This window comes from Sciurus carolinensis, chromosome X (genome assembly GCF_902686445.1).
Source record: "Sciurus carolinensis chromosome X, mSciCar1.2, whole genome shotgun sequence".
Lineage (NCBI taxonomy): Eukaryota > Metazoa > Chordata > Mammalia > Rodentia > Sciuridae > Sciurus > Sciurus carolinensis.
In genome coordinates, this window is record NC_062232.1 from 52,123,774 (window position 1) to 52,151,092 (window position 27,319).

The window sequence follows — 27,319 nt, forward strand, 5'->3', positions numbered from 1 at the left end:
ATTTCCAAAACAAACCCCAGGGTGTCCTTTGAAGGGACAGTCCATCTTAACCTCTGTCTCCCTGAGAAGGATGAGCCTGGCAACATCTCTGGCCAAGTATTCCAGGAGAGTTTAGCTTTTCTTGTGCTTTCAGACCTTGGTGCTTACCATATGGCCTGACACTCAGTGGGTACTCAGGTACTATTAGTTGAATGTGTGCATGACTGATGGGGAGTGACTTAAGTGCGGAGAGCAGAAGGAGACTAAAATGGAAACTGATTGGCAAGGGGGATCAAGCATTTAAGCAGGATCCTGGCCCCATCTGTACTCCAGTAGAAACCACTTGACCATTTATAGCCTCAGTTTCCTTATTTGTGCAGTAGACATTGCCTGCTTTGGACAGAGTTGTTGTAGGGACCAAATGAGATGTGAGATGATCCAGTGCTTTCCTCACTGATGGGAAGTTACTTTAGCCTAAGAATTCACACTGCAAAAAACTCTGAGAGGTGGTTTGTTTGTTGGTCAGTTGGTTTTGTGTGTGTGTGTGTGTGTGTGTGTGTGTTTGTGTGTGTGTGTGTACTGTGTGCCAGGCCCCAGCCTAGCCAATTTCTCCTTATGTAATGAGGGTGATCCTAACTTGGTAGTTTTACTTTGGAGCCACATTGCCTAGATTTACGTCTCTGCTGATCATTACTTAGCTGCCGATCATGGGCAAGTTATTCCGTATCTCTGTACCTCAGTTTCCTCATCTGTAAAATATTATTGGAGCACTTACCTCACAGGGTTATTGTAAACATTCAGTGCTAATTCATTTAAAAAGTGCCTGAAGAAATGCCTGGGACTTATTAATGGCTTAGTATGCTTGAGATATTGTATCATTTCATTTTATTCTCACATAAACCTCATTTTGTTGGTATCATGATTATATCACTATTTTGCAGATGAAGACACTGAGGTATAGGGAAGGTAATTAACTTGCCCAGTATAATCTTTGTAAAGTTATTTTTTTGGCAGGGGTACCAGGGATTGAACTCCTCAGGAATGCTTACCCACCGAGCCACATCCCCAGTCCTTTTTTGTATTTTATTTAGAGACAGGGTCTCATTGAGTTGCTTAGGGCCTTGCTAAGATGCTGAGGCTGGGATTACAGGTGTGCACCACCATGTCTGGCCAATCTGTGTAAAGTTCTGACCCATGGCCTGACACATAGTAAGTACTCAATAACTAATAATGTCTATTGATAATTACTATAATAATTCTGTATCATAAACATTGTTGTCATTAATGAGCATAGTCATAGGTAAGATGGAACAGAGGCATGACTAAAAGCCAATCTCTAGGTTGCTAGCACATCACTCTTCCTACCATCCCTCACAACCTCTCTTACTGTAGGCCTTACCCAGCTAATAGGTCACCATTTTGGGTCCTTCTTCTCTTGGACCTCATAGTTGTCACCTCTGTCTCCTGCTATATGTGCAGCATCACAACTCTCCATCTGGCTGGCTGCAGGACTCAGGGGAGGGGTTGTGTCTGCTGGTTTGTGAGGACTCCACTTCTTTCCAGCCCATTTCCTTTCTGTCAGAGACAATTTTCTCTGGACCTCAGGGTGGGGCCAGGCTCCTTCAAGGCATTTCCTGCCTGGGAGTTTATATTTGGACTCAGAAAAAGGAAAGGGAAGTAGGCAAGGGGGTGGGACACAGAGGTGGTAGCACAGGGTCAAAACAAGCGAGTGCCTAGACATTGCAGCCCAAGAAAGGGAAGCAGAAGGTAGTGCATGGCCCTTCTGTCAGGTGCACTTTAAATGCCATTACTTGATCTTAGGTGACACAACTGAGTGTTTCTTGAAGTTAGAATTCTTCCACCCTCAGGCAGAGTTCATTTTCTATTCTCACCCTCCTGTGTCGTGATTCCTGGCCCTGTGCTTTCTGCCTTGGGCAAGGTTTTCTGCCAGTCAGTGCAGTGGTTTTTAGTTGAAGGTGTGTACTATTGTGGTACAGAGGAGGGACTGGAGCCAGAGGTACCCTTTACCACGCTGCAGTGGGGACATTGAGACCAATAGGACCCAATACAGTGGAACTTCCAGTTGAATGGTAGAGACAGACTCACATGCTGCTGAGACAGTAATGAAATGTTGAGGCTACCTAATTGACCCAAGTCATTGGGTGGTAAGGGGTTTGTAAGAGAGCAGGGTAGGATCACCGGTTGGGATGTTTGGCCTACATTTTGGTGAGTCAGTAGGAGTTTGCAGCTTCACGTCAGACTGGGTCTAGAATGTGCTGAGCCATGAGTGTCAGGTTGAAAGCAGACCTACTCTAAGCTGTGGGTGACAGGGAGCCCATTAGATTGAAGAGTAGGAGAGTGTCCAGATGAGAACTGGGATCTTGGGAGAAGAAGCTGGCCGGAGATCCCGTTGAAAGGAAAAACTGCAGGCTGAGAACATGGTGGGTGGAGATAACCCAGGCCTGGAAACCTAGAGCACAAATGGGCATGGGAAACCCTGATCAAGGTGTTAAACGTCGATCACAAAATACATATGGGGAAAGAGGACAAGAATGACTTGAGTCCTAGGTGTTTGATGTTCTGCAGGCAAAAACATCAGGAGAGTTGTTTTATGGTGGAAGATGGGTTTGGTCTTGGCCCTCTTTGAGGACCCTTAGTTGGGTCCCCCATTAGAGAATGTAAAGGAGGAAGACAGCTTTCCCCACTGAACCAGCCACTGCCAGTCACACATTCCTCTGCTCTGGCTCTAGGTTTTGGGGAGTGGCCATTAGAAGATAGGAAACTGAGGCTCAGCAGAGGTAGTGGCTTGCCTAAAGTTATACAGAAGCTGCTAGTAGAACTAAGGCCAGAAGGTAGTTTGCCTGACCTTCAGCCCAATACTTCAGGCCCATACCACAGTAGAGAGCTGTTATGGCTGGTCTAACATCTGCCCCAGACTGGTTTGGCTGGCATCTCTTGCCTACAGGTTGGAGACTGGTGATGGTGGAGTAGTACATGGCTTATTAAAGCACCTGTTTTTCCTTGTCACCATGACCTTGACAGAACACCTGGGAATGGATTGGGAGCAGGAGCCCCTGGGGGCAAGAGAGCTAATAGAGGAACTGCAGCAGAGCAGGTGGCAGCTTTGACCTTCACTGTCACAGGGAAGCCCAGGGCTAGACAGGAATGTCAGCTGTCTGCTTTGGCACTGCTGTGTCATTTGCTAGTCTAGGGGACCATAGGCTAGGCTACCTCTGGACCCAGATTCTCAAGCAGCTCCAGGGGGCCAGAGATCTTGTTTAACCTCAGATTCCTCATCACTCTCACCCATTTGCAGCTGCCTGTATAACTCAGGCCACACTTCATGGATGGGGGTGGAAACCATAGTTTGGGGGTTCTTGTGTCATTTTCATATTTATAAAAACTCCAAACCAGAATTTCCACTTCTCCCTGGTTGACCCTATGAGGTGTCCTCAAAGGCAAGGGAACTCTACTGACTGTTGTACCATTCTTCACCTCACTCCAAGGACCTTGCCAAGGTGGGATATGGTTGTTTAAGGCCTCAGGTAAGGCAGAGACTGAACTTCATGGTTTCACACTTTATATCCCCCACCCCAGTTGGAATGATCAGACATTGCCAGATGTCTCCTGGAGAGGAAGATGTTCCTAGATGGAAATCCCTGTGGTAGTGACATGAATTTTTGCCCTGTGATTGTGGCATGGACATGAAGTTAAGAAGAGAGGTACATCAGAGGATAGAACTATACAAGGGAACCTGCTCCCAGCAAAAATAAGATTAGGCAGCTTGATTTTACTGCCTCCAAGCCCCAGAGGACCCTCCTGGCTGTGTGCTTTGGTGGTGCCTCATTTGTAAAGGAAGATTCCAAAAGTGTTGTTCACATGAGCCCAGGAGCTTGGCATCCAGCTGTAGTTCTGGCTGAGACTGAGACTGGCATCTGAACAGGTGCAGCAGGGCTCTGAGTTTTGCCCCATGACCTAACAAGCCAGAGACCAGCCAGTGTCTTGTACTGCCAAGCTAGGCGGGCTGAAATACAGTGGCCCTTGCTGTGGTGCCCTGCCAGCAAGGTTTGGAATGTGGGATGGGAGCTATTTTAGTCTTGTCTCCCTTCCTCCCCATGCCTCCCTCCCCTGTGAGCATTGAGTGAGAGTGGTGATTCCAGCGCTGAGAGCAGCAGGAGCAGAGAGAGATAGCAAGTATGCTGGACCTCCCAATGGATAGGATATTGCAGACCCCCCTGATTGGCCACTCCACCATCAGGAGGGGAAGTCTTAGTGCCCCTGGAATCCCTGATGGCTATCGTGAAGGCCCTTCTCTCTGTTTCTCAGAGAAGTGGTGAAGCCAGTCAGTCACCTTTCAGCAGCATCTCTGCCAGGGTCATTGTAAACCATAAGGGCACCTTTATGCTAATTAGAATGCGAGGGCTCAAGGCAGTGTAGGCAGACTTCCTTTGCCCAGCTCCATAGTGTATTCTTATATGAGGGTGGAAGGAGCTGGTCAGAAGCAGTGGGGGCCCAGTGCCAAGGATGGTAGTTTCTAAGATAGCATTTTTGGTGTCTTCTCTTCCCAAAGACCAGCATCTCCTCCTTGATGGTAGGTTCCCTCTCTAGAGGTGGGTGGGGAGTAAGCAAAGGAAACAGGCCTTGGATCAATTAAGAGAAATGATCTGAGAAGCTTTTAGCCAGGGCCTAGAATTTCCCAGCTACATTCACAGGACCTGTGGTAGTTAATGGCTCCTCTACCTGCTTCCCAGTCCTACCTCAGGGTACCAGTTTGGTCTCACAGAGCCTACCCTGGGAACTTGGGTTGTCACAAAGAGAGTAGCATCCAAAGTCTTTCTCTACCCCTCAGGACACTGACATTTCCTTCTGTGCTTACTGATGGTGAGAGAGACCAATGCTGATACCAGTCCCAATTTGGGACTACCTGTCCTATGGCAAGGGCCATGGAGGAAATAGCTTTCCAAACAGGATGCTAAGTAAGGAAAAGGAGATGATTCATCTGTTGAAAGTTGCCCTGCGGAGCAGATCAGCTAATGGTTTGAATAAATTTACCTTCAGAAACACCCACAGATCTGCCTTCCCCTACCCCTTTCATGTACCTTCATATTCATGCTCGTTCTCCTCTGCCCATATACTCATGCCAGTGATTAGAATAGGCCTGAGTCTCGCCTCTGTTAGACTCTTCCCAGGGTCCTCTGCCTGTGGCTATTTAACTGACCATGTCTGTTTAGGGCAGTGGTTCTCTTATCTTGGCTGCACTCTAGAATCACTTGGAGAACTCTCAAAAACAAAGAAACTAAACTTGTCCCTGGATATTCCAAATTATTAAATCATAAGTGGGGCCAGGGCACTGGCATTTTTCATAGCTCCCCAGGAGCAAATGTACAGCCAGAGTTGAGAGTGAAGGAGAAAAAGGTTGGCACACCCATGAGGTAGTAACTTACAGGGAACACTTACATTGGGATCCCTGTGACATCCATGCATTGCTTGCCTTGGGCTCTATGTCTTAGCTGGCACTAAGGTCTGAGCTGGACTGAGCTGGAAGGAGCAGGCTGAAGCCAGGGCCTGGGAAGCTCTCTCATAACCTGCTGAGTGGCCACAAGGTACAAGGACTCAAGTTGCCAGTAGTGGTGTGAAGAGGGGCTCCAATCCTGGGAGGGGGGTTGGTGACGTTGGCTGGGTGAGGCCTTACCTCCTGCAGTCTAGTCCTGTTGCCTTCTTTCTACTTGCTAATTCTTTTCTCACTTCTGTATCACTAGCAAAATGATCCAAATGCACTTTAAAGACTGTGATTACAAAGATCAACTAGTCTTCACCAAACTAACCATCTCTAATGATAAATTTAATTTGCCACTTTGAAACTCAGCAAAGTCCTGATCAATCCACACAGTAGCCATAGAGATAGGCAGGGGAGTTCTTAATCCCCCCTGTATAGATGTGGAAACCACAGCTTAGAGGATGAAGCACGGTGCTTAAGATGAGTTAGACAGCAAGCAGGGAAGCTGGTTTGTTTGGAAAAAGCTTTTCTGCCCCCCAACAAGGCGGGATTGTAAACTACTATGACCACTATGGAAATCAGTATGTGGAATGCTCAAAAGAATAGGATCGGAAGCACCATGTGACCCAGCTATACCACTCCTCAATATTTATCCTCAAGAATTAAAGTCAGCATTCTATAGCAGTACATGTATACCCATGGTTAGAGCAGCAGCTCACAATAGCCAAACTATGGATCTATTCTAGGTATCTGTCAATGGATGAATGTATAACAAAATGTGGTATATGTACACAATGGAGTATTATTCACCTACAAAGAATGAAATTATGTTATTTGCACATAAATAGATGGACCTGGAGAACACTGTGCTAAGTGAAATAAGCCAGACTCAGAAAATCAAGGGTCATATGTTTTCTCTCATATATGAAAGCTAGAAAGAAAAAAGGCAGGGAGGGAGCTCTTAAAATAATAGAAGAGAGACCAATAAAGAAGAGGAATAAGACCAGGGGAGGGAGGAGGGAAGGGAAAGGGGAGGTACTAGGAAATGAAATTGATCAAATTATGTTATGTGCATGTACAAATAATGAATCATACTATTATATATAATTAAAATGCACCAATTAAAAATTTGGAAAAAAAAGTACTATGCATAATGCCTTGGGCATAATGGGCATTAAATTAATGGAACACTTATGGTTGTTATTTTCACCTTTTCATCCTTCTGTCATACTTTCTAAATATAGTAAACTAATCTAATTTGGAAAAAAAAAAGATAAAGCTTCCCTGCCCCCTACGACTTAGTTATCATGTTGGGGCATTATTGTATTTCCTCAGTAGGAAAGGTTGCTGCTTTTTTCCTGGGTCTGTAAAGCCTACCATCATTCACAAAGCATTTCTCAAGAACAAACCCTGCATTTTCATTTCACTTTTCACTGCATAGAAAAATGCTCTGTGCTAAGAGGATCTTTGGTATGTGGCCTGTATAAATGTACGTGCAGATATTGGCATTGACCTCTGAAACCATGCACTGCTGCTCAGTCATTCCTACTTTGACATACCCTCCGGGAGACATGTGGGTATGACTCAGACCTGATTTGATTCTAGAGCTTTCTAGTATGCTCTCTCTCTTGACTTGTGGCTCAGATCACCTGTGCCCCTCCACATGGAGAGAGTTGGGTCTTATATCTCAATGGAATCCAGTTTGTGTCAGCTGAGCGCTTCTACTGACCTGTCCTGGCACATGACCCTAACTTTGGCCACAGTGCAACCTGCAGAATATAGCAATTGAAACTGAAGGCAGCCGTGCCTTGGAATCTGCACATCTGGACATAGATGTTAGGGCCAGGGGCCACAGACATTCCTACCTCACTCGCCTCAGCCTGCCCAGTGTCACTCTTCCCGCTGGGCACATAAGCCAATCCTCAGTCTGGACTGCCTGGGCTCCAGCCTCAGGTGACTTGACTCCACTGAAGGTGGGGGTGGGGTCACTCCTGGCCCAGCCAGAGCAGGCTGGGACGGGTTAGAGGGACAAAGGTAAAGTATCTTAGTTCAGCCCTTAATCACCAAGACATATGTCCCAGACTGCTCCATCTGGGAGGGAGCCTCAAGGGCCTCCCGGGCTTCATGAGATGGTGTATTGTCAGGAGCCAGTGTCCCTGACATCCTGTTCGGTAATAACCCATTACATTCTCCAGATTCCTGCTAGGGAGGGCTGCTGGGGAATTTGCTCTGTAGCCCTGCTTCAAACATCTTTATTCTTTTGTCTTTTGGAGCAAATGCAGCCTCTTTGAAACTTCTGCTTCCTAACCTCACTTTCCTAAGCCATTTGGCTCCAGTTTTGTAAAAGGTGTGGGCGCAGCAATTGCCCAGACCCAGAAAAGAATGCTAGCTGGGTCTCTTTCTCCTGTTTCCTCTTTCTTTAGGACCCTTCAGAATCAGAGATGGGAGGGGATGCAGATGTCCAGTGCCTGGTACTATGAGCCCAGGGCATTTGTTTTCTCTAGTATTTCATCCAGTGATCTCTGGAGCTGTAAGAACTGCATGCTATGACCTGAGCTTTACAAAGGAAGAAAGAGAAGCATAAAGAGGTCATACTGAACTCAAGCTCATGGCTCCACTAGACCAGAAGAGCAGAAAAAAGTTTGGGGGCTTAGAGATGGTTCCTTTGAGACTAAGCCCCTGACTTGTTTGGCATCTAAAGGCAGGTGACATAATGCACTGGAAAAGGGCACTGAACGAGGAATTAAAAGATCAGGGTTGTAGTGTCAGCTGGGACACTTAACACTGAGTGACCTTGGGAAAGTCCCCTGGGCCTCAGAATGCTTCATACTGTAGTTTTTAAAAAAATACTGATGTGGAGAGTCCCACCACAGACCAATTAAGTTAGACTTCTGGGAAGGGGACCCCAGGCACTGGTATGTTTTAAATACTTCCTGGTTGATTCTAATGTGCATTCGGAAGTGAGAATTGCTGAGCTATTGATTAAGACTGGCACGTCTCAAACTTTAATGTATATGCAAGTTGCTGGTGGATCTAATTAAGTGTAAAGTGGGATTCATTAGTCCTGGGTGTGTAGGACCTGGGATTCTGCATTTCTGACCAGTGCCCACGTGATGTTCATGCTTCTAGTCTGGGACCATACTTTGAGGGGCAGGATTCTAGAGGGCTCCAGGTAGGAATGAACAAACTTGAGTGAACTGGTCCCCTCCCTGCCAACTCCAGCTAGGGCTACTACCTAGCATCATTGGAACAGGCGGGCAGCCTGTCACTCACCTGTGGGCTCTATGGCTTGGGCAGAGGCAGATGCATAAACTTTTGGATTCCATTACTGCACTCTCCTACCTTTTTCATGCTAAGGAAGGGAGGAATAGGGGAGGGAAGTGCCCATCTACCTCTTCTCTGTTTAGCCTCTAGCCTTGAGTGACTGAGGGCTGCAGTGGGATTTCAAGGGTTTGTTCCTGGCATGCACAATGACTCTCCTGCTTGGAATGGCCTTACCAGACTTGTGACTCTTTAGGGGTCACTGCCTCTTCCTGTGCCCACCTCTCTGGAAATTCTGACTTGGTCTGTCCTTTGGCACCTCCCCTGTTCTAATGACAGGAAAGCCGAGCTGGCTGCCAGGAGGGGCACTTAGTTCAGAAAACTGTCTTCTCCTGGGGGTGTGGCAGTGTTCCTTCCCTGTTAGGGGACAGGGAAGTGATTGTGGCAGCCAGCTCAACTGCCCTCGCAGCAAAACCATGTGCTTTAAATCCTAACTGGGCTGGTGTGCAGTCTCTTGTGGCTGGTCTCACCACATTGCCCAGACCTCTACTGGTCTGGAGAGCTGAATCCTTTTTCAGGCCTGCATTGCCCCCTGCCAGACAGACTGAGGTACTGCTAGCAGAGCTCTGTCAAATTCTTCCTAGGGCTCTCTGAGGTTCTGATGATTCCTACATCTCTATCATAAGTTAGGAAGTTTCAGTAAGATAAAACACATGTGCATGCACATGCACACAAACACACACGCACATACACAGATGTAAGTGCACACACAGATTGAGGCATCTGTGGGCATATACAGACAAATGATCCTTCACTGATGGCCATAGATCATGGACAGGAGCAAATTGTCTACAGCTGTGTGCAGAATCAGCTGCTGGGATGGCCACCATGGAAATGCACAGATATGTGGTCCTGCCCCAACCCCATTTGCTTCCAAAGCCTTCGTGGGCTCCAGGGGTTGCAGAACTTTCTCTTCTCCTCACTCCAGTGCTCATCTGTGTACTACCCTTGAGGTACCTGTTGTTTCTTCTGTCTTCCACCTTTTTCTACTCTCCCCTCCCTTGTCTACTTGCCCAGCATCTCTGAAATTTGAAGAGTTCTTTGTTTTATCAGTCCCAGGATCTCTCCTGGATTTCCTTGTGGGCGAGCCCTGGGAAGAGAGAGCTCTTCCTGTCTTGGAAAAATCCCACCGATCTCCTTGGAGTTCTCTGGTCAGCAAGGCCAGGCTAGATTTTGGCCACAGGCACTAAGGAAATGGAGGAAGTGTTGAGGGCAGGACTCCATGGCCAGGCCAGCTCTGCTGAAGCCAGCAGCCTTTCCCCGCCAATACCACAATGCTAAGGATTCATGACCCCAGCACCCCCTAGTCCTTTGTACCACATAGGTTGGGAGCAAATAGCCACCTTGGCAATTCCAGAGCTTCACTACTGGTATCTGGCCTACTCTGGTAACCAAGAGGGTGTCTTGAGTGACTTTTGTCCACCTGCATCTTTCCACTGAGGCTGGCACCAGTGCCCAGTCTGTGCCTGGCACTCTCAGAGCAGAGGTGGGAGGCTGACCCAGCCATTGCCTTCCAAGACTTGCAAGGCCAGTGCTGTGTCAGCACAACCTTTAGCACTGGATTGGGCCACAGATAGCCTGGGATGTTGAGGAGTGCTGGGGCAGACCAGGAAGGGCCCTTTTGAGAGTTTGGGGAAGAAGACCACTGGGAAGTTGCTGTTAGAAAGGCAGGAAGCCCAAACCAGAGTGGAACTGAACTTGGACTCCATCCCCGTATTTCTGGGATGGAGGCAATGCAGGCCTGAAAAAGGATTCAGCTCTCCAGACCAGTAGAGTTCTGGGCAATGAGAACTGTCAACTGAGAGACTAGATCAGTCATTTCCTTTCTGATCCTATTTGTATATCTGTACAATGGGTATAGCAAAAAGTTCGCAGGTATATGTAAATATTAAATGAGATTGGTTATGAAAGGAGAATGCTGGAGGTTATGCTGGAGAATATTGGGTAAGATGATGAGAAAGGAAAAAATAAGCATTACTGAATATTCCATATCTATCTCCTAGCTGAACTAAGATGCTGCACCCAGGGCTGTGGTGGGGGGGCTCCCTGCGGAAGGTTAGTGGTGGACACAGCTGTGGCTTCTTATCCCAGCAGTACTCCTTGATCCCAGATGATCCTGGGAGTTGCTGCTTGTGTTGGTTTCCCTTCCTGGGCAGGGGGCGGGAGAGTGGGAGGGGTTTTGGACAGGCAAAGAATGAGGCTCAAGAAAGTTGTGGCCAGGACAGGAAGTAGGGGTGCCCTTTCTAGTTATGACCTGGAGCCAATGGGCCAACCACCTCTGAGCTTCCCCTGCCATTTCTGGATCGCCAGAACTAGATGCGCCTGCCTGCTGACAGTAAGGCAGCATGCATCCAGAGGACTCGGTGCCAGCATCCTGCTAACCCAATTTCTCTACCCCTTTCTTTCTCCCTGTTGTTATAGAAACTGAGGCTAAAAAAGCATGTGAATGGCTACGAGCGACAGGATTCCCTCAGTATGCTCAGCTTTTTGAAGGTAAGGTCACCCAATTGTTTCCCCTCCCCCATACCTAAACATTCTTTAACCCTCAGCTTTTCATCTGTGAAATGGGCAAATCAGACTCTCCAACAACACAAGAAGCGTGTATCCTGGGCCCTCTCAAATTTGTTCAGGGAATCGACTCCTAAGCTAAGAACTCCGCTCTCCTGTTTACTCTCATCAATCTCCACAAGCTCTGGTGTTGGCCATATTTGAAGGGACCTTGTTTTGCCAAGGCCATTGCCCTCTACCATTCCTGAAAATGCCATTCACATTAATACAATGGAGTATGCAACCTGGTGGCTCAGCCTAGACCTTACTTTGCCCACAGTGATGACTTCACTTTGTTTTCTTTCATTTTTCTGCTTTTCTTAGAGTTCTTCATACCCCGTCTCCTGATTGGCTCTCTGGCTGCTGCTCTCAGTCTCCTTAGCTGACTGCTTCCTCTAACTGACATCTAAATGTTAGGGTGTCCAAAGGCTCAGCCTGAACCCTCTACTCTCTCCCCGTTTCTTTTCTATGAGATCTTTGTCCAAGTGCATCTGTCCTCCCAACGTCTGTGTCCCGACCTCATTCCCAAGCTCCAGATTCATCTATTCAGCTACCAAATCAGTATCTCTACTCAGATGTCTAATAGGTGTCTAGGAGATTTTGAAGGCCTAAAACCAAATCCCTGATGGCTATAACTCACTTTCATTTTTTCTTTTTTTAGTACTGGGAATTGAACCCAGGAGCACTCAACTACTGAGTCAAATCCCCAGCCCTTTTTTCTATTTTATTTAGAGACAGGGTCTCGCTGAATTGCACAGGGCCTTGCTAAGTTGCCGAGGCGGGCTTTGAACTCCCAATCCTCCTGCCTCAGTCTCCCGAGCTGCTGGGTATAACTCACTTCTTTTGCCTGAAACTCTCTTAGTAGTTTCTTTGCAGAGCCTGCTTGTTCTCATTCTTCAGGACTCAGTGCAGAAATCAGTGCCTCAGAAAGGCCTTCACTGATCACCTCTCCCCAAGTAGCCCCCACCAGCCTCTCTTACCCTATCACTCTGGTTAATGTCTTTTGTGGCATTTGTAACTGTGTTTTCTTGGTTTTGCATATAGTTATTCTCTGTTTCTTATGACAGGACTGGTTCCTGGAGGCAGGGACCAATTTTGTCCTGTTGACTGTTGTGTGCTCAATACCTTGTACAATACCTGGCATAAAGCAGTATCAGTATTAGTGAAATGAGTAAATGAATGAATGGGCTTATTTTACCAGTAAGGTAGAGGGCTGTGGGACATCTCAGACTCTCTTCCCCTTCTCCAGACTCATTCCTCATCCCTCTCCATTTTCTAAGTCCCAGTGAGTGGACTCCCAGTGCTCTGTACAATAGAGGGAAGTGAGGTGTTGTTTAGGCACATACTGGCCCTTCTGTTCTCTACCTCACTCCCTCTCTACCCCTAACCCTGGTTTACCTTGGGCCAGGGAAGAGGTTCTCATTCTGAGCAGCCCAGGTTTCAAATGAGACTGGAAGAATCCAAGTTGGCTCTTGACAGCTACTCAGGGTCTCAGGCCTATGATCCCCCATGAATCTGCCTGACTGACCAATGGAGTCCTTCAGTCCAGCTCAACCCTCCTAGCTTTTCCCCCCAACTGTGAACTCAGAGCTCCATGTGTCCTCCTCTTTACTCTTGACTTTTTCTCTTCTTCCTTGCCTTGCCTTCCAGCTCCCTCCATTCCCTCCCCTCCCCCTTGTACACTTCCAGCTCAAGGGCTGCCCAGGCTTGGTTTTTGATTTACTACTGGACTTATCTTTGCTTCTCTCTGCCATACAGAAGGTTCGTTTCCCCTGGATATTGGCTGTGTGAAGAAGGACCACAGTTTTCTGGACGAGGACTCTCTGGGGGCCCTGTGCAGGTAGGGGGTCGAAGGGTCAGGGCTAGGAAGCCAAGGCCCAGCTTGGGGTTTCCACATGAAAAAAACCAATCCCTTGCACCCTCTAACAGAGGAGCCCAGGTTATTAACAAGGCTCAACTTCAGCAGTCACACTGCTCTTCTGTTTTTTGTGTCTGTGACACTCTCACACACTCACTCTAGCTAGAAAACCCAGATCTCACCTTGACTCCTTCCTCAGATTCAGTCTCTCTACTTATAGCAGCTCAACCCTTGTCTGAAGCCAAACCATGATTTCTCCTTGGATCTATGAAAGTAACCTTCTGCCAGTCTCTGTATTCTATTTCCACCCCCTCTGGATCCAGTCTCACAACAGCCACCCAAATCAGCTTTTTAAAGTGCCAAGTGGGTGCTCTTCAGTTTACAAATTTGTTACTGCCTACATACAAAAGTGCAAAGTTTTTTTTTTTAGCATGACACTCCAGGTCCTTTGCCATTTGGCCTTTGACCTATCTTCACAGCCTTGATCCTACCTTCTCCTACTCATCTCCTACTGGGCTGCGTTCCTCTTCACCTTATCACAGACTCCTGGGTAGAAGCCTGGGATAGGAGTCTCTGTTTCTCTCACCTTTAAAATCTCATTTCCATTCTCCAGGAAGCCTTTTCTGACTGCACACCACCCCTTCATGGAAGTTCCTTGCCCCATCCTCTCTGCCTGCCATGCCTTCTGTCTCCTTTGTTCTTGAACCTGTCCCATTTGTATGGTGCTATTTTTCTATATCTCTAAGCTCCTGGAGGACAAAGGCCATACTCTCCTGAGCATTGTGCCTGATAGTAAGACCTTTGTGGACACTGAGGCTGGGGTGAAGTTTTGATGACTCGGCCATGTAAAGTGGTGGACAATATCTTGACAGTCTTGGTAGGTCATGCCAGATTTTGGGGGTGTGAACGCTTTCATTTTGTTGCAGGAGGCTGATGACCTTGAACAACTGTGCCTCGATGAAACTGGAGGTTCATTTTCAATGCAAGCAGGTGAATCCTGGCAAGGGATGGGACCTGTGGTCTTGTGGCACCATGGGGGAAACCATGACCTATATAAACTACTTGCGAAACTAGCTTCAATATCCCCAAAGTCTGGGGCATCCAGAACAATGCCTTGCCCCAACCCAGGGTGGGGATGGAGGAAGCCCCCTGTATGACAGACCTTAGGAGGCTACTTTGTTTTAGTGAGCTTCATCTACAGGTGAGAGTATGTGAGCAAGTACCCTGGCCCATGGACTCATACTGCCCCAGCTCAGCCATATCTCCCTTCTGGGTTTGCCAACACCTTGTCCTAGTGGTGGTCTCTCCTCAGGGAAATCCATCTGCCTTCAGTGCTAAAATTCCTTGAATAGGAGACAGACACAGAATGATGTAGTAGAAAGATCATGGCCTTTATTTTCTTAGAAGTCAGGATCTTCAGCCTCACGCTCACAAGGTCTCCTGCTATCCTGAGCCTAATTTTCAATGAATTGGTTGTCTAGATTAATATCCTTCCATGGCCTTTGCATCACTGCTGTTCTGGTATTTCAGAAACTAAGAAGAATTTTTCTATACATTGGACTGGATATAGCCCTAGAATATGGGCCTTGTAACCTAGTCATTTTCTAGGGATAAACTTAGTGGGTTTCTTTTAGAACTTTTCCACAAGAAACCTGCAGTAACCAGGTTGCCAGATCCTGGCCTGTGAAGCAATAGGCCCATGGAGTCTAGTTACAGCTCTGACAGACTGCTGAGTGACCTTGGGCAAGCCTCTTCTCCAGTCTGGGCCTCAGTTTCCTCTCCTTGCCAAGGACGAGATGAATTAGAAAATCTAAAATCCCTCCCTGGTTCCAACCTCCTATGATTCTAATCTAAAAATACAGCCTGAACACTTAGGAGGTTGTCACTGGCTTACTGCATGTCACTGTATGACCTCGGTTATGTGGCTTCTCATTTGGAGGTGTCACTTTCCCTATCTGTATAATAAGGAGGGTAGGTGATTTAGATGGATGTTATAACATATCTGGGCTCCATCTTTGACCCTGGCTTCCCCCAGCACTCCCAGAACCAGCTGCCCACTCCTAGGCCATGTCCTCAACCAGAAAGCAAGGCCCCCATGAGTTTGGAGGCAGAGAGTAGAGCTCAGGCTGGGACTTGTGGGCTGGCTAGGCCTTGCTGACCCTTCCCTGTGGTACCCTCCCCAGAATGAAGACTCAGAAGAAGAAGAGCAATGCACCATCAGCACCCACTGGGCCTTTCAGCCAGAAAGCAAGCGCTGGTCACGAGTGGGTTCCTCTGACCTACTGGCCCCACCAAGCCCTAGCCTGCCAGTGACCTCAAGCTGTGAGAGTGTCCTCACTGAGCTTAGTGCCACCTCCCTGCCAGCCTTCACTGTGAGCCTGCCGCCTGAACCAGTGCACCTGCCCTTGCTAGGCCGTGTCCCCAGCCCTAATGACCCACCCCTCCTCAGCCCCACCCAGGGCCAGAAGATTCCCCAGGAAAAAAGCAAGAAGCACCGTTCCCGAAGCTTTCTCAAGCACCTTGAGTCTCTGAGGCGGAAGGAAAAGGGTGACAGCCAGCAAACAGGGCCTGAGCGTAGCCGAGCCACCTCAGAGAGGGCCCCCAAAGCGTCATCTTTCCGCAGTTGCCGTGGCTTCCTCTCAGCTGGATTTTACAGGGCCAAGAACTGGGCATCCACCTCAGCCAGTGGCAGTGATGGTGGGACTCGGAGGGCCTGGGAGGCGTGGCCTGTGGCTACGTTCCGGCATCCTGAGCAGGTACACCGGGGTGACTACCTGGTGCATGTGCCCGGGGACCATAAACCAGGCACATTCCCTCGCTCTCTGTCCATTGAGAGCCTGTGTCCAGAGGATGGACACCGTCTGGCAGACTGGCAGCCAGCTAGGCGCTGGGGCTATGAAGGCCGCCGGGGTTCCTGTGGCTCAACAGGCAGCCATGCCAGCACCTATGACAACATGCCTGAGCTGTACCCAGCTGAGCCTATACTGGCTGGGGCTGAGGCTGAAGATGAGGAGGAGGGTGGGGGCAGCTACGCCCACCTAGATGATATCCTCCAGCATGTGTGGGGGCTACAGCAACGGGTACAGCTCTGGTCCCAGGCCATGTACCCAGACCTGGAGCCTAGAGATAAGGAAGAGGAAGAGGAGGAGGAAGAAGAAGAGGAGACCACTTCATCAGTAGAAGTAGCCACAGCTGAAGTCAAAGAACAGGCTGAGGCTGTGGCCCAGGCAGAGACTCCAGCCCTTGGAGAGTCCCTATCCTGGATCCAGGCCAAAGTCCAGCCAGTAGTGCCAGCTCAGGCCCCAGATGAGGTGGAACCATTGGCACAGGTAGAGGCTGAGGCCCCAGCCTGGGCCCAGGACAATGAGCAAGAGGTGAACTCAGGTGGGGAACCCACCTCTGCTTCCAGCCTGTCTGTAGAAGGACACTCCATTTCTGACACTGGGGCCTCTTCCAGTGAACTTGACAGTAGTGGGAACTCCACAAATGAGACCAAGGCTGCAGGGTCCCTGGTGGGACTCCAGGCATCAGTGCCCCGTGAACGGCGTGATTCAGGCGTTGGGGCCTCACTTACCAGACCCTGCAGGTGGGAGTTTGGGGCAGGGTTGTGGGTGGGGGTTCCTGTTCCTTCTCTCTCTTCCTCTACCCAGTCTCTAATTTCTTAATCATGAGACCCAGGAGCAGGTTCTTGGGGCTGAGCGATTACCTCCAGGGAAATAGTCCCAAGAGGAAAAGAGAAATAGTACAGGACTTGGGAGTTTGGACTGTTAGGTTCAGGTCCTGCCCCTGCTATGACCTTGAGGAAATAAATGGTAGCTTCTCTTGGGGCCCAGTTTCTTTATCTATGCAGTGAGGGTGTTAGAGATGTTCTCTGACCCTCAGCTCAGCCTCTGAGGTTTCGTGGAGCAGCTCCTTCACAGTAGTGGAACAGGTAGAGGCTGGCACTGCTTTTTGGCACTACGTGGGCCTGAGCACAGTGCTACCCTCCCTGAGAGCTCCTTGGCCCCTGGCAGACCTGGAAGCCAAAATGAGCTTTGTTCACTTTGGGGTCCAGCAGCAGTGCTGAACGTGGTCCTATCTCCATATTTTCTTTTCTCTGGGGAGAAAAAGAAGGACCAGAAGAACACAGCCTTTTCTAAGGACTAGCCAAACCTGCTTCTCCAGCCTTCTCTGCCTCTCTCACCCCCACCAGGAAGCTCCGCTGGCACAGCTTCCAGAATTCCCACCGGCCCAGCCTCAACTCGGAGTCGCTGGAGATCAATCGGCAGTTTGCAGGCCAGATCAACCTCTTGCACAAGGGCTCACTGCTGAGGCTCACCGCCTTCATGGAGAAGTACACTGTGCCCCACAAGCAAGGCTGGGTCTGGTGAGTGGCTCTCAGGCCATGGGGAGGGGAGCTGCTGGCTCATGTCTAGCACCCTGGGGAGGTAACCCAGAGGTGGGTACAGGCAGGCAAAGCCCACAGGCCTGGGGAGTGGTGTGCTGTACTAGGAGGCTGGAGGGGCCATGTGAGGATGGATGTGGGATTGGAGGCTGTTCCTTCTCCATTCCAACTTCCATGCTGCCGTCAGTGAGATCTTCGTAAAATACAGCTTTGGTTATCATGTTCCAGATAATTAAACACCCCCTGTGGCTCTGTGTTGTCCAATTCCTTTCCATGGTCTGGTTCTGCTCCATCCATTTGGTTCTGTACCCTGCCCCTGTCAAACAAAGTCATCCTACAGGCCAGTGGGACTAATTGCCCTTCTCTCTCTCTCTCTCTTTTTTTGTGTACCAGAGATGGAACCCAGGGGGGCTTACTCTGAGCTGCATCCCCAGCCCTTTTTTATATTTTATTTAGAGACGGGATCTTGCTGGGTTGCTTAGTGCCTCACTTTTGCTGAGGCTGGCTTTGAACTTGCAATCCTCCTGCCTCAGCCTCCCAAGCTGCTGGGATTATAGGCCAGTGCCACCATACCCAACTAGTTACCCTTCTCTAAATGTGTCATGCTTCCCGCTCCACTCTTTGCCTTTGTTTTTGCTGTTTTCTCCACCTGGAATATATTTTCCTAATTTCTCTGGGACAGTGCCTTTCTGTCTGAACCTGCTGTGTTACCAACTCCTTTCTGAAGCTGTCCCTGACCTGCTACGTAGTTTCCCTCCCTTGTGGGTCTTTCCCTAAGTTCTTACCCTACTACTTGGCCCACTACTGGCCACATGAATTGGCATGGCCTATTGACACAGTTATCACCTTCACCAAACTTGAGAGCTCCCAGTGTCCTTATGTGATTCCCTCAGGCTGGGCCCAAAGCAGGTGCTCAGTGAGAATTGCCCTTGGGGTTATGGTCCTTACCCTCCTCCTCGGGTACCACTGAGCCCCTGAGACTAGAAACTCTCTAAACTGTGCCCCTCCTCCCTGATTCCTTGTCACTTCTCTAAACAGGTCAATGCCCAAGTTCATGAAAAGGAATAAGACTCCGGACTACAGGGGACAGCATGTATTTGGGGTGCCACCCCTTATCCACGTGCAGCGCACAGGCCAGCCCCTGCCACAAAGCATTCAGCAAGCTATGCGCTACTTGCGCAGCCAGTGCCTGGACCAGGTAAGCCCTCCAGGGGAACTGAAGAGAGTTGGTGCTGGCAATGGAGGTGCTGGAGCCCCAAGGCTCAGGAGAGGCAGGGGAAACTGCTCTGACCCTCCCCCTGAGCTGGAATGGCCTACCAGAGACCTTTCCTGTCCTCAGCAAGAATGGAGCCATAGCTCCTTTCCCCTCCTTAGTTTGAAACCCTCTGCCCAGCTCTGTGGCAGCTTCTTTCTGCCCCAGTCTCTCTAGTCCCCATATGCTAGGAACTGCCTTAGCCTAAGTTCCTGTTCATCTCCCTGAAAGTCATCTTTCTGTTTGGCCCCCAGGCTGTAAAAAGCCTTCTCTCGGGTCTTGCCATTTATCTCCTACCCTGCCCAGCAGGAAGCCCACTAGGCTTCAAAGTCTCTAGGGTAACCTGTGCTCCTGTCACCCAGATCAGGACTGGCTCACAGTTTCCCTCCTTCCCTATGCATCACCCTACGTCCCTCTTTCTTCTGCATGGGCTAGGTGGGCATCTTCCGCAAGTCTGGGGTCAAGTCCAGGATCCAGAACCTGCGCCAAATGAACGAGACCTCCCCTGACAATGTCTGCTACGAGGGCCAGTCTGCCTATGATGTGGCTGACCTGCTGAAGCAATATTTCCGGGACCTGCCTGAGCCCATCTTCACGAGCAAGCTCACCACCACTTTCCTGCAGATCTATCAGCGTGAGTCACCTTCACCCAAATAATTGCCGCATTGTAACTGTCCCTGAATCTTAGGACTTGTGGCAGAGAAATCGGGTGGCCAGATCACGAGCTCATTTACTCTCTAGAGTTGGAAAAGCACTTGGAGATGTTCTGTTCCCAAATTATGTTCCCCCAAACCCATTATATGGAAGGGTAGACTGAGACCCTGAAGGAATGAACAGACTTACCTGAGGTCACACTGCACATTGGGAGCAGAACTAGATCTAGGCCCCAGAGATCTCCCAAAGCCTGTCTCTTCCTTCCCTCTCCCTGGCTCCCCTGGGAACTCTTGTGCTTTGTGTATTCTTAGAAGTGGGAGGCTTGCTGCCAGTGCCTCTGGGGAGGTAAGGAGGCCCTTCTGTTCTTCCTTCCCCACAGTCCTCCCCAAGGATCAGTGGTTGGCAGCAGCACAAGCCGCCACCTTGCTGCTCCCTGATGAGAACCGAGAAGTGCTACAGACATTACTTTACTTCCTAAGTGACATTGCCTCTGCTGAGGAAAACCAGATGACAGCCGGCAACCTGGCAGTGTGCCTGGCACCCTCCATCTTCCATCTCAACGTCTCCAAAAAGGATAGCCCCTCCCCCAGGTGAAACAGGGCAGGGCAGGGCAGGGCCAGGCTGGGAGGGTTTGGTCTCATTGGACACTTGACCTTTGATAGCTCCCATTGCTGTTTTCTGGCCTTACCATAAGGGGTCAGTGTGACTTCTCAGGGCCCAGGGCTGGTTAGCCACTGTGGGACAGGACCTTTCCAAAAGAACAGGGTTTTTTCTGGGAGACGGAAAGCAGCTTGTCAGCCTTCTTGTCTTGTTCCTTGGTGCCATCCTCTCCTCTCACCCCCTCCCTCCAGGATCAAGAGCAAACGCAGCTTGGTTGGTCGGCCTGGTCCCAGGGACCTGAGTGAAAATATGGCTGCCACCCAGGGCCTATCACACATGATCAGTGACTGCAAGAAACTTTTCCAAGTGAGTAAGCCCAGACCATGGTGTCTACTTACCAGAGCCTCGGCAAGCAGTCAGGCCTGGCCTTTGCACCCCAAATCAGGGATAGCACACAACGCGTCACATACGCCCCCTCCTTCTTTTTCCGATACCTCTCCCACAAGGGTTCTCATTTACCACACTGCAGAAGACATGCCCTTAACACAAACCTGACAGACCCTGTGGGGTCTCCTGCTCCCCATGGCCCCCAGCCCTATGTATGTGTGTCCTCTCAGGTGCCCCAGGACATGGTGGTGCAACTGTGTGGCTCGTACAGCGCAGCCGAGCTCAGCCCTCCTGGCCCAGCCCTGGCTGAGCTACGGCAGGCTCAGGCAGCAGGGGTGAGCCTGAGCCTCTACATGGAGGAAAGCGTCCAGGAGCTGCTGCGGGATGCTGCTGAGCGCTTCAAGGGCTGGATGAGTGTGCCAGGACCCCAGCACACAGATCTGGCTTGCAGGAAGGTGGGTGCCACACTCCACATAGTTGCCATGGGGCTGGAAGCAGGCATTGTGTAGGCAGGAACCTAGAGGAAGGAGTCCTGGGGAGCTGCTCTGCCAGCCTCACTGGGCTTGGTCCTGATACTTGGAGGATGTCAACCAGCCAAGCAAGTACCGTAAGGAATCAAGAACCAAATAAAACCAAGGGGGTCTCTCTCAGGGACCACCTTCCAGAATTATTTACCAAAAGCCCCATTCCAGACACACTGCTTTTATAGCCTCAATTTCCCAATACTCCCTGTCCAACCGAGCTGAACTTCTTGCACTTCTACCTTTGTATGTCTGTGCGTGGCATCCTACTGCCTTGACTAGCCTGCCCCAAAGCATACCGCTTTTAATGTCACCTTTAGCTTCTCTGTCATAAGCTCCCTCCTCCATTCAGAGCCTTCTGTCGTACCCCAGGAGGGAGCTGGTTTCTCTCCGTGCCCCTCCTCGCACTGGCTGCACTCTTTCTTGGATGCTGATTCTGAGTAAGACTGCAAGTCTTCTGTCTGCCTTCTCTATGGAATTGGGAATGGAGGGACTTTGCACAGTACCTGGAACATACAAAAGGCTGTGTTAATGTCTGCTTTTGTGGTGGTGCACATATTTTACTTCCCATGCCAGATGAAGTGTCCCTTGAGGATGATCACTACCTTCTCTTCTTGCTCACTTCTAGAAATTCCAAACACTATGCCCAATCATAGTAAGGCCCAGTAGGCCTCTGAGAATGTGTGTCATGTCATCTCTTCATGCTCTTGAGAAGACTGAGCAGCAGGAATCCAAAAAGGAGGGGGAAGACAGAGCATGGGCCAGCCTGTCTGGGTCTGGCTATGGTTAGCAGAGGAGACCTGTGGTCTTCCTGTGTCAGGGGCTGGAGCAAGGCCCCTGGCCCCTGTAGGACTGTAGGATGGAGAAGGACTTTTCCATCACTGACAGCTGTCCTCATCCCTGCCACCATTGCTTGCAGGCACCAGACGGGCACCCCTTGCGTATGTGGAAGGCATCCACAGAGGTGGCAGCCCCTCCAGCCGTGGTGCTACATCGTGTCCTACGGGAGCGGGCCCTTTGGGATGAGGACCTGCTGCGAGCCCAGGTGCTAGAAGCCCTGATGCCAGGGGTGGAGCTGTACCACTACGTCACTGACAGCATGGCACCCCATCCTTGCCGCGACTTCGTGGTGCTCCGGTGAGGGACTCCGTCTGCCACCCTGCTGTGCTTGGGGGACCCGAGAGGTGGGGTGGGAACCAGCACCAGGAATCTGAATGGGTGTTCTTTCCCCACAGGATGTGGCGCTCTGACCTGCCTCGTGGGGGTTGCCTGCTTGTCTCCCAGTCCTTGGATCCTGAACAACCTGTGCCAGAGTCAGGGGTGCGGGCTCTCATGCTCACTTCCCAGTACCTCATGGAACCTTGTGGCCTGGGACGCTCACGCCTCACTCATATCTGCCGTGCTGACCTCAGGTACCAGGCCTGGGATGGCCTGCCTTAGCCCTGTGACCCTGACCTACTCCCTTGCCTCTGTACCTAATTTATGCCCCATGCCTTTGATCCCCAGGGTAGAGATCAGGTTCCCAGGGGGGGATCTGGGTGGGGGTCAGGCCCTTTATTCCTTCCCCCTGGTAAGAGCTCCAGGGAAGACCCCAGTGCTCATACCTGTCTTCTACCTTTCTAGGGGCCGTTCTCCTGACTGGTACAACAAAGTCTTCGGGCACCTCTGTGCTATGGAAGTGGCAAAGATCAGGGACTCCTTCCCCACACTGCAGGCAGCTGGCCCTGAGACAAAGTTGTGAGGCTTGGACTGGCATGGCCCAGGCCCCTGGCACCAAGGAAGAGAGAGGGAATAAGAACAGATGGTCCTCCAGAGGCTGCTGCCAGCAGCAGAGTCAGGCCCAGGTGGCTCCGGCTGCCGGGCTGCCTTACTTCCTAAAGCACCTCTGCATGTACAGGACAGGGTAGGGGGGAGGTTTAGGTGTTCCACCTCCACTCCATCTTCATTCCCAGCATTGCATTCTGCTCTCCCAAGAGAATAGAATCATGTTAGTAGCAGGAGGACTGCTGCTGTGCACCACCTGCCCAGTAAGCCCCGCTGAGTCTCAAGCCCCAAGTGCCTCCCACCTGCAGGGGGAAGGAGGGAGAGAGCACATATTGTCCCAGCTCTCTCCCAGACTGAGAGGCCAAGCCATCCTGTTTGGTGCTAGGGTCCTTTTGAGGTTGGACAGGAGGTTCTGGTCCTGTCTTTGGGGTCAACATTGGCCCTGAACTGGCTATTCCAGAAACTGAACTGAAGCATATGGGCAGAGGGGAAGAGCATGGGGCAGCCCCAACCACCATCAGCTGTTTGATTTATGTAAATACGATGCCAATTTTTATGAGGCTGATTTAGAGTGGGCACTGACAGGCCCCTAGTAGGTGACATGACGATTTGGGATAGCTTGGGACATAAAGGTGGACAACCTTCCTTTCTCAAGTCTCAAGAGACCAATGAACAAGTCTCCCCTGGCTTGGGCTCCACATTTTATCTGCCACTTCCTGAGTTCCCTGGTCACCCTTGACCATGCACTGCCATGTCTGCAGAGTAGACAAGCTCACTCCCAGCACATGGGCCAAGTCAAAGTACATATTGGTAAAAAGATAAGTATCTAACATAATGGCCCTTTCTTGAGCCAGCCAGACAGAAAGGCCCATCTTAACCAGCTAGGGGTTTATTCAAACCTGATCAGTCCTGCTCACTGGCTAGCTCTGCTCATGTGGAGATCCAAATTTCACTCAAAGACCTGCTGGTACTCTGTTTTTCTTTCTGCTAAATAAACTGGAGTGGGATGGGTCCCAGCCACTATTGTAATTTTTAAGCTTATTTTATTTGTACCTATAAATACTGTACAGTCAGAATATATATGTGTATCTATATACATACACACACACACACACACACATATATATATATACATACATAGGAGAGTATATGTATACTCTCCTAAATGTATTATAATCTCTTGAGTTGGAGCAGGGGTCTAGAAGGCCTCAGAGCAGGACACTTCTGATGAGACGGGAGAGGTGGAGAGCAGGGTACAGAAGGATCCCTTGGTGGAACAATAAAGCATTACTAGATATATACTCTGACTCTGTGGCTGTCTTTGCTGAGACAACTGGTTAAAAACTTGGGACAAGGGTTACAATTGGGGCTCAGAGGTCAGAAGTGAACTTTTACCTCACCTTCTCCCAAGGCCCAGCTTATTGATTTCAGGACTTGGGTGAGATGGGAGGAATGAGGAAGGCTTTAGTTCTTGTCTTGAGGAAGTAATGGGGGGACAGAACTTGAAGAAGCCAAGACATGGGCAGACACTGCACACCCCATCTTACGACCTGGCCAGGATTCCCAAATGCCATGCACCAGATACCTGAGGTGTCTTAACTCTAGCCCTAGGAAGAGATGAGCCTGGGTCCTGCACACCACCCATACAAAGGTTGGAGTGGAAACAGCCACAGGAGGCTTGGGGTCCCTGTTCTAGCCATAAGCCATGCCCATCACTTAGCTATGAGGTTACATTCTGAGAAGTGTGTTGTTAAGTGATTGATTTTGTTGTACAAATACCATAAAGTATACTTACACAAATTAAGATAGCTATGACATCACTAGGGGCTATCATCTTATGGGACTGTCTTCCTATATCCAGTCCTTCGTTGACTGAAGCATTATATAGCACACAGTTGTGTAGGCTTTGGAATCAAACCTGTATTTGTTTCCCTTCAAGGCTGTTAATAGCCTGGGTAAGCAAGCCATACTTTCTCCCTGAGACCCAGCCTCCTCAGAGGTCAAATGAACCTGTCATACTTCATGGCAAGCCTGGCTTAGTGAGTGCTCAAGTCAGGTCCCACCTATTAGGTCAAGTTCCATTCCTCTATCATGTCCTTCCATTCTCCTTCCAGGTTGGCTCAATTGTGCCCGTGTCTTTGACTTTTTCTCACTGCTGCTGCCGAGGGGAGACTTGGCTAGCCTAGGAAGGGAATAAGGTAGAACAGGGGAATAGTCATTCCTTTGCCTTTGGGAAAAGTAAGTGGGGGCACCCCAAGTATGAGTGTGGGGCCAGAGCTGAAATAAGCAGTGATGGACTTGAGGGACACCAGTGTGCAGCTCTGGCCAGTAATTTTCCAGGAAGGCATCAGGGGGCTCTGGCACAGGTACCATACTACCCTGTTCTAGAAGGAGGCTATGCTGGTGGCACAAAGGATGAGAGTTTAGCACGTTAATGAGAAGTATGAAAATGACCACCCAGAGAGTGATGATCACTAGTAGACAGATAAAAAGTTAGGAGGGAAACTCCTGGAAGAGCCAGAGTTTTCCCTTACCCTGTCAGCTCTGGAATCTGGTACCCTGGGCCAACCACCAGGGATCAGAAACCCTGGATTAGGTCCCATCAGGAGAATATGGGGTGAAGATTAAGACCATATACTCTGGAGATAGACTACCTGAAGTCAAACTCAGCACCACTAATTACTACCTCTGGAACTTTATGTTATCATCTGAGGTAGTCACATAGCTAGTAACCCAGGTGACCATATAGCTAGCTACACAGTCTGCCAAAGTGTGTGTTTATAACTCCTCCAGTGGGTCTCAAACTTTCCTGAACATCAGCATCACCCAGAGAGCCTATTACAATATGGATTGCTGGGATACACATCCAGGATTTCTGATTTAATGGGGCTGGCAATTGAGCCTGAGAAATATGCATTTCTGACTGGTTCACAGGTGATGCTGATGCCCTTGGTTCATGCACTGTCCATCAGCTTTGTGTTGCTGTGACAAGATACCTGAAAAAACAACTTGAAGGAGAAAAGACTTATTTTGGCCTATGGTTTGAGTTCATGGTTTATTTTGCTCCATAGCTATGGGCCTAAGGCAAGGCAGAACATCATGGTGTAAGGGTGTGGCCAATGAAAACTGCTCACTTCCTGGCAGAGATGGGAACAAGAGGGAGAAAGAGATAGGGTGGTGGGAAGGGAATGGGGATGAGATATAACCTTCGAAGACACTCCCCCAATGACCTACTTCAACTGGGCCCCACCCCAATAGCTTATTTAGCTGGGAACACATCAAAGCCACTGAAGAGGTTAAATTCCTCATGATCCAATCATGTCCTAAAATCCCTACCTCTGGACATTGCTGCATTGAGGACCAAACCTTTGACACATGGACCCTTGGGGGAACACTTCATATCCAAACCCACTAAGCACTATACTTCAAAATCCACTGATCTATTAAGTTAGGAGATTGATGATAATTATACAAGTTCCACTCAACTGAATTCAAATCACGTGTTTGAACTTGCTGTCAGTTCCACACACAGTACCTGCAGGCCAGGAACTCAAAGGCTCAAAGTCATTACCCCTTTCTAGCCATGTGTCTTCCTTACACTTTCTGAACTTCAATTTCCTCATCTTTAAAATGGGGAAAATATAACCTTATGAGGAGGTTATGTGTATTCAACTTCTTACCAAGTCCTCGTTAAGTGATAGGACACCTTGATGCGCCTGTCTTAATAATACTACACATCTTCCTTTGTTACATAGTACAGAGCCCTCTGCTAGGTGTGGGCAGAGATGAGCTCAGGAAGGAAGTTCTGCAGGCGAGAAGTTCAGAAAGTATACCTCCTGTATCACTCCTTAGTCTTTCCAGAGAATCTCCTTCCAAGATCCTCCTCTGTTTAGACCTTGTTTCATTTTGGTAAGTCTTCCCATTCCTTTTCTGGAAAACTATAAGAGTTTCACATTATAATTCTTATGAGAGCCAGGCAGGTAGCACAGATAAGCAAAGTATGCCGGGTAAAGGCCATAGGAACTGGAGAATGCATATCCCATCTAAATTGGGTAGAAGTTATTCCCTCCCCATCCATTATAGACAAGTGGGAACATAGACCCAGAACCAGAGAACCACATCTGATTTTTCCAGGGAATCTGGAAATCCAAATATTTATGTAAAATCTGCACATGTTGATGATTAGAAAATAATTTAAGGTAGAATATAATAGGCTGAACACACAAGCATGAGTAGCCCACTGGTTTGCATTGTCTACTCCTATTCAGAACCATATTTGCAAAATGATGTAACCCTCCCCCAGGGTCATGGTCCGGCATCTCACCAGTCTCGGACCCAGGTCCTGTACAGGGTCAGGGTTTCCAGTGCTGCCTCACGCTCACAGCACAGGCACTTGGCTATGGCATGTAGGCTGTGCTCAGGCACAAAGCAAGAGTGCATGTGCACTGTGGAATGTTAGCTCACACAGTGGGCACAGGCAGTAATCTAGACATGGATGTGAAGCAGCAAGTTCTTAAGGGAGGAGATGTTGTCTGTGTGGGGCTTGCAGCTGTGC

General features: G+C 49.4%; 1 protein-coding gene across 3 annotated transcripts in view; it reads left to right on the forward strand.

Annotated features, from left to right (window-relative positions):
• Positions 1-24,065, forward strand: part of Stard8 (StAR related lipid transfer domain containing 8) — a 74,960-nt gene extending 50,895 nt beyond the window's left edge. For all 3 annotated transcript variants that reach the window (XM_047536974.1, XM_047536973.1, XM_047536975.1), the window contains 13 exons: positions 11,219-11,290; positions 13,103-13,184; positions 14,129-14,192; positions 15,386-16,788; positions 17,395-17,568; positions 18,625-18,784; positions 19,274-19,472; positions 19,872-20,082; positions 20,344-20,458; positions 20,710-20,934; positions 21,920-22,137; positions 22,236-22,412; positions 22,624-24,065. In XM_047536974.1, the coding sequence (XP_047392930.1) occupies positions 11,219-11,290; positions 13,103-13,184; positions 14,129-14,192; positions 15,386-16,788; positions 17,395-17,568; positions 18,625-18,784; positions 19,274-19,472; positions 19,872-20,082; positions 20,344-20,458; positions 20,710-20,934; positions 21,920-22,137; positions 22,236-22,412; positions 22,624-22,741 (3,218 nt within the window). In that variant the 3' untranslated portion in view covers positions 22,742-24,065. The remainder of the gene's footprint in view (positions 1-11,218; positions 11,291-13,102; positions 13,185-14,128; positions 14,193-15,385; positions 16,789-17,394; positions 17,569-18,624; positions 18,785-19,273; positions 19,473-19,871; positions 20,083-20,343; positions 20,459-20,709; positions 20,935-21,919; positions 22,138-22,235; positions 22,413-22,623) is intronic.
• The last annotated feature ends 3,254 nt before the right edge of the window (positions 24,066-27,319 follow it).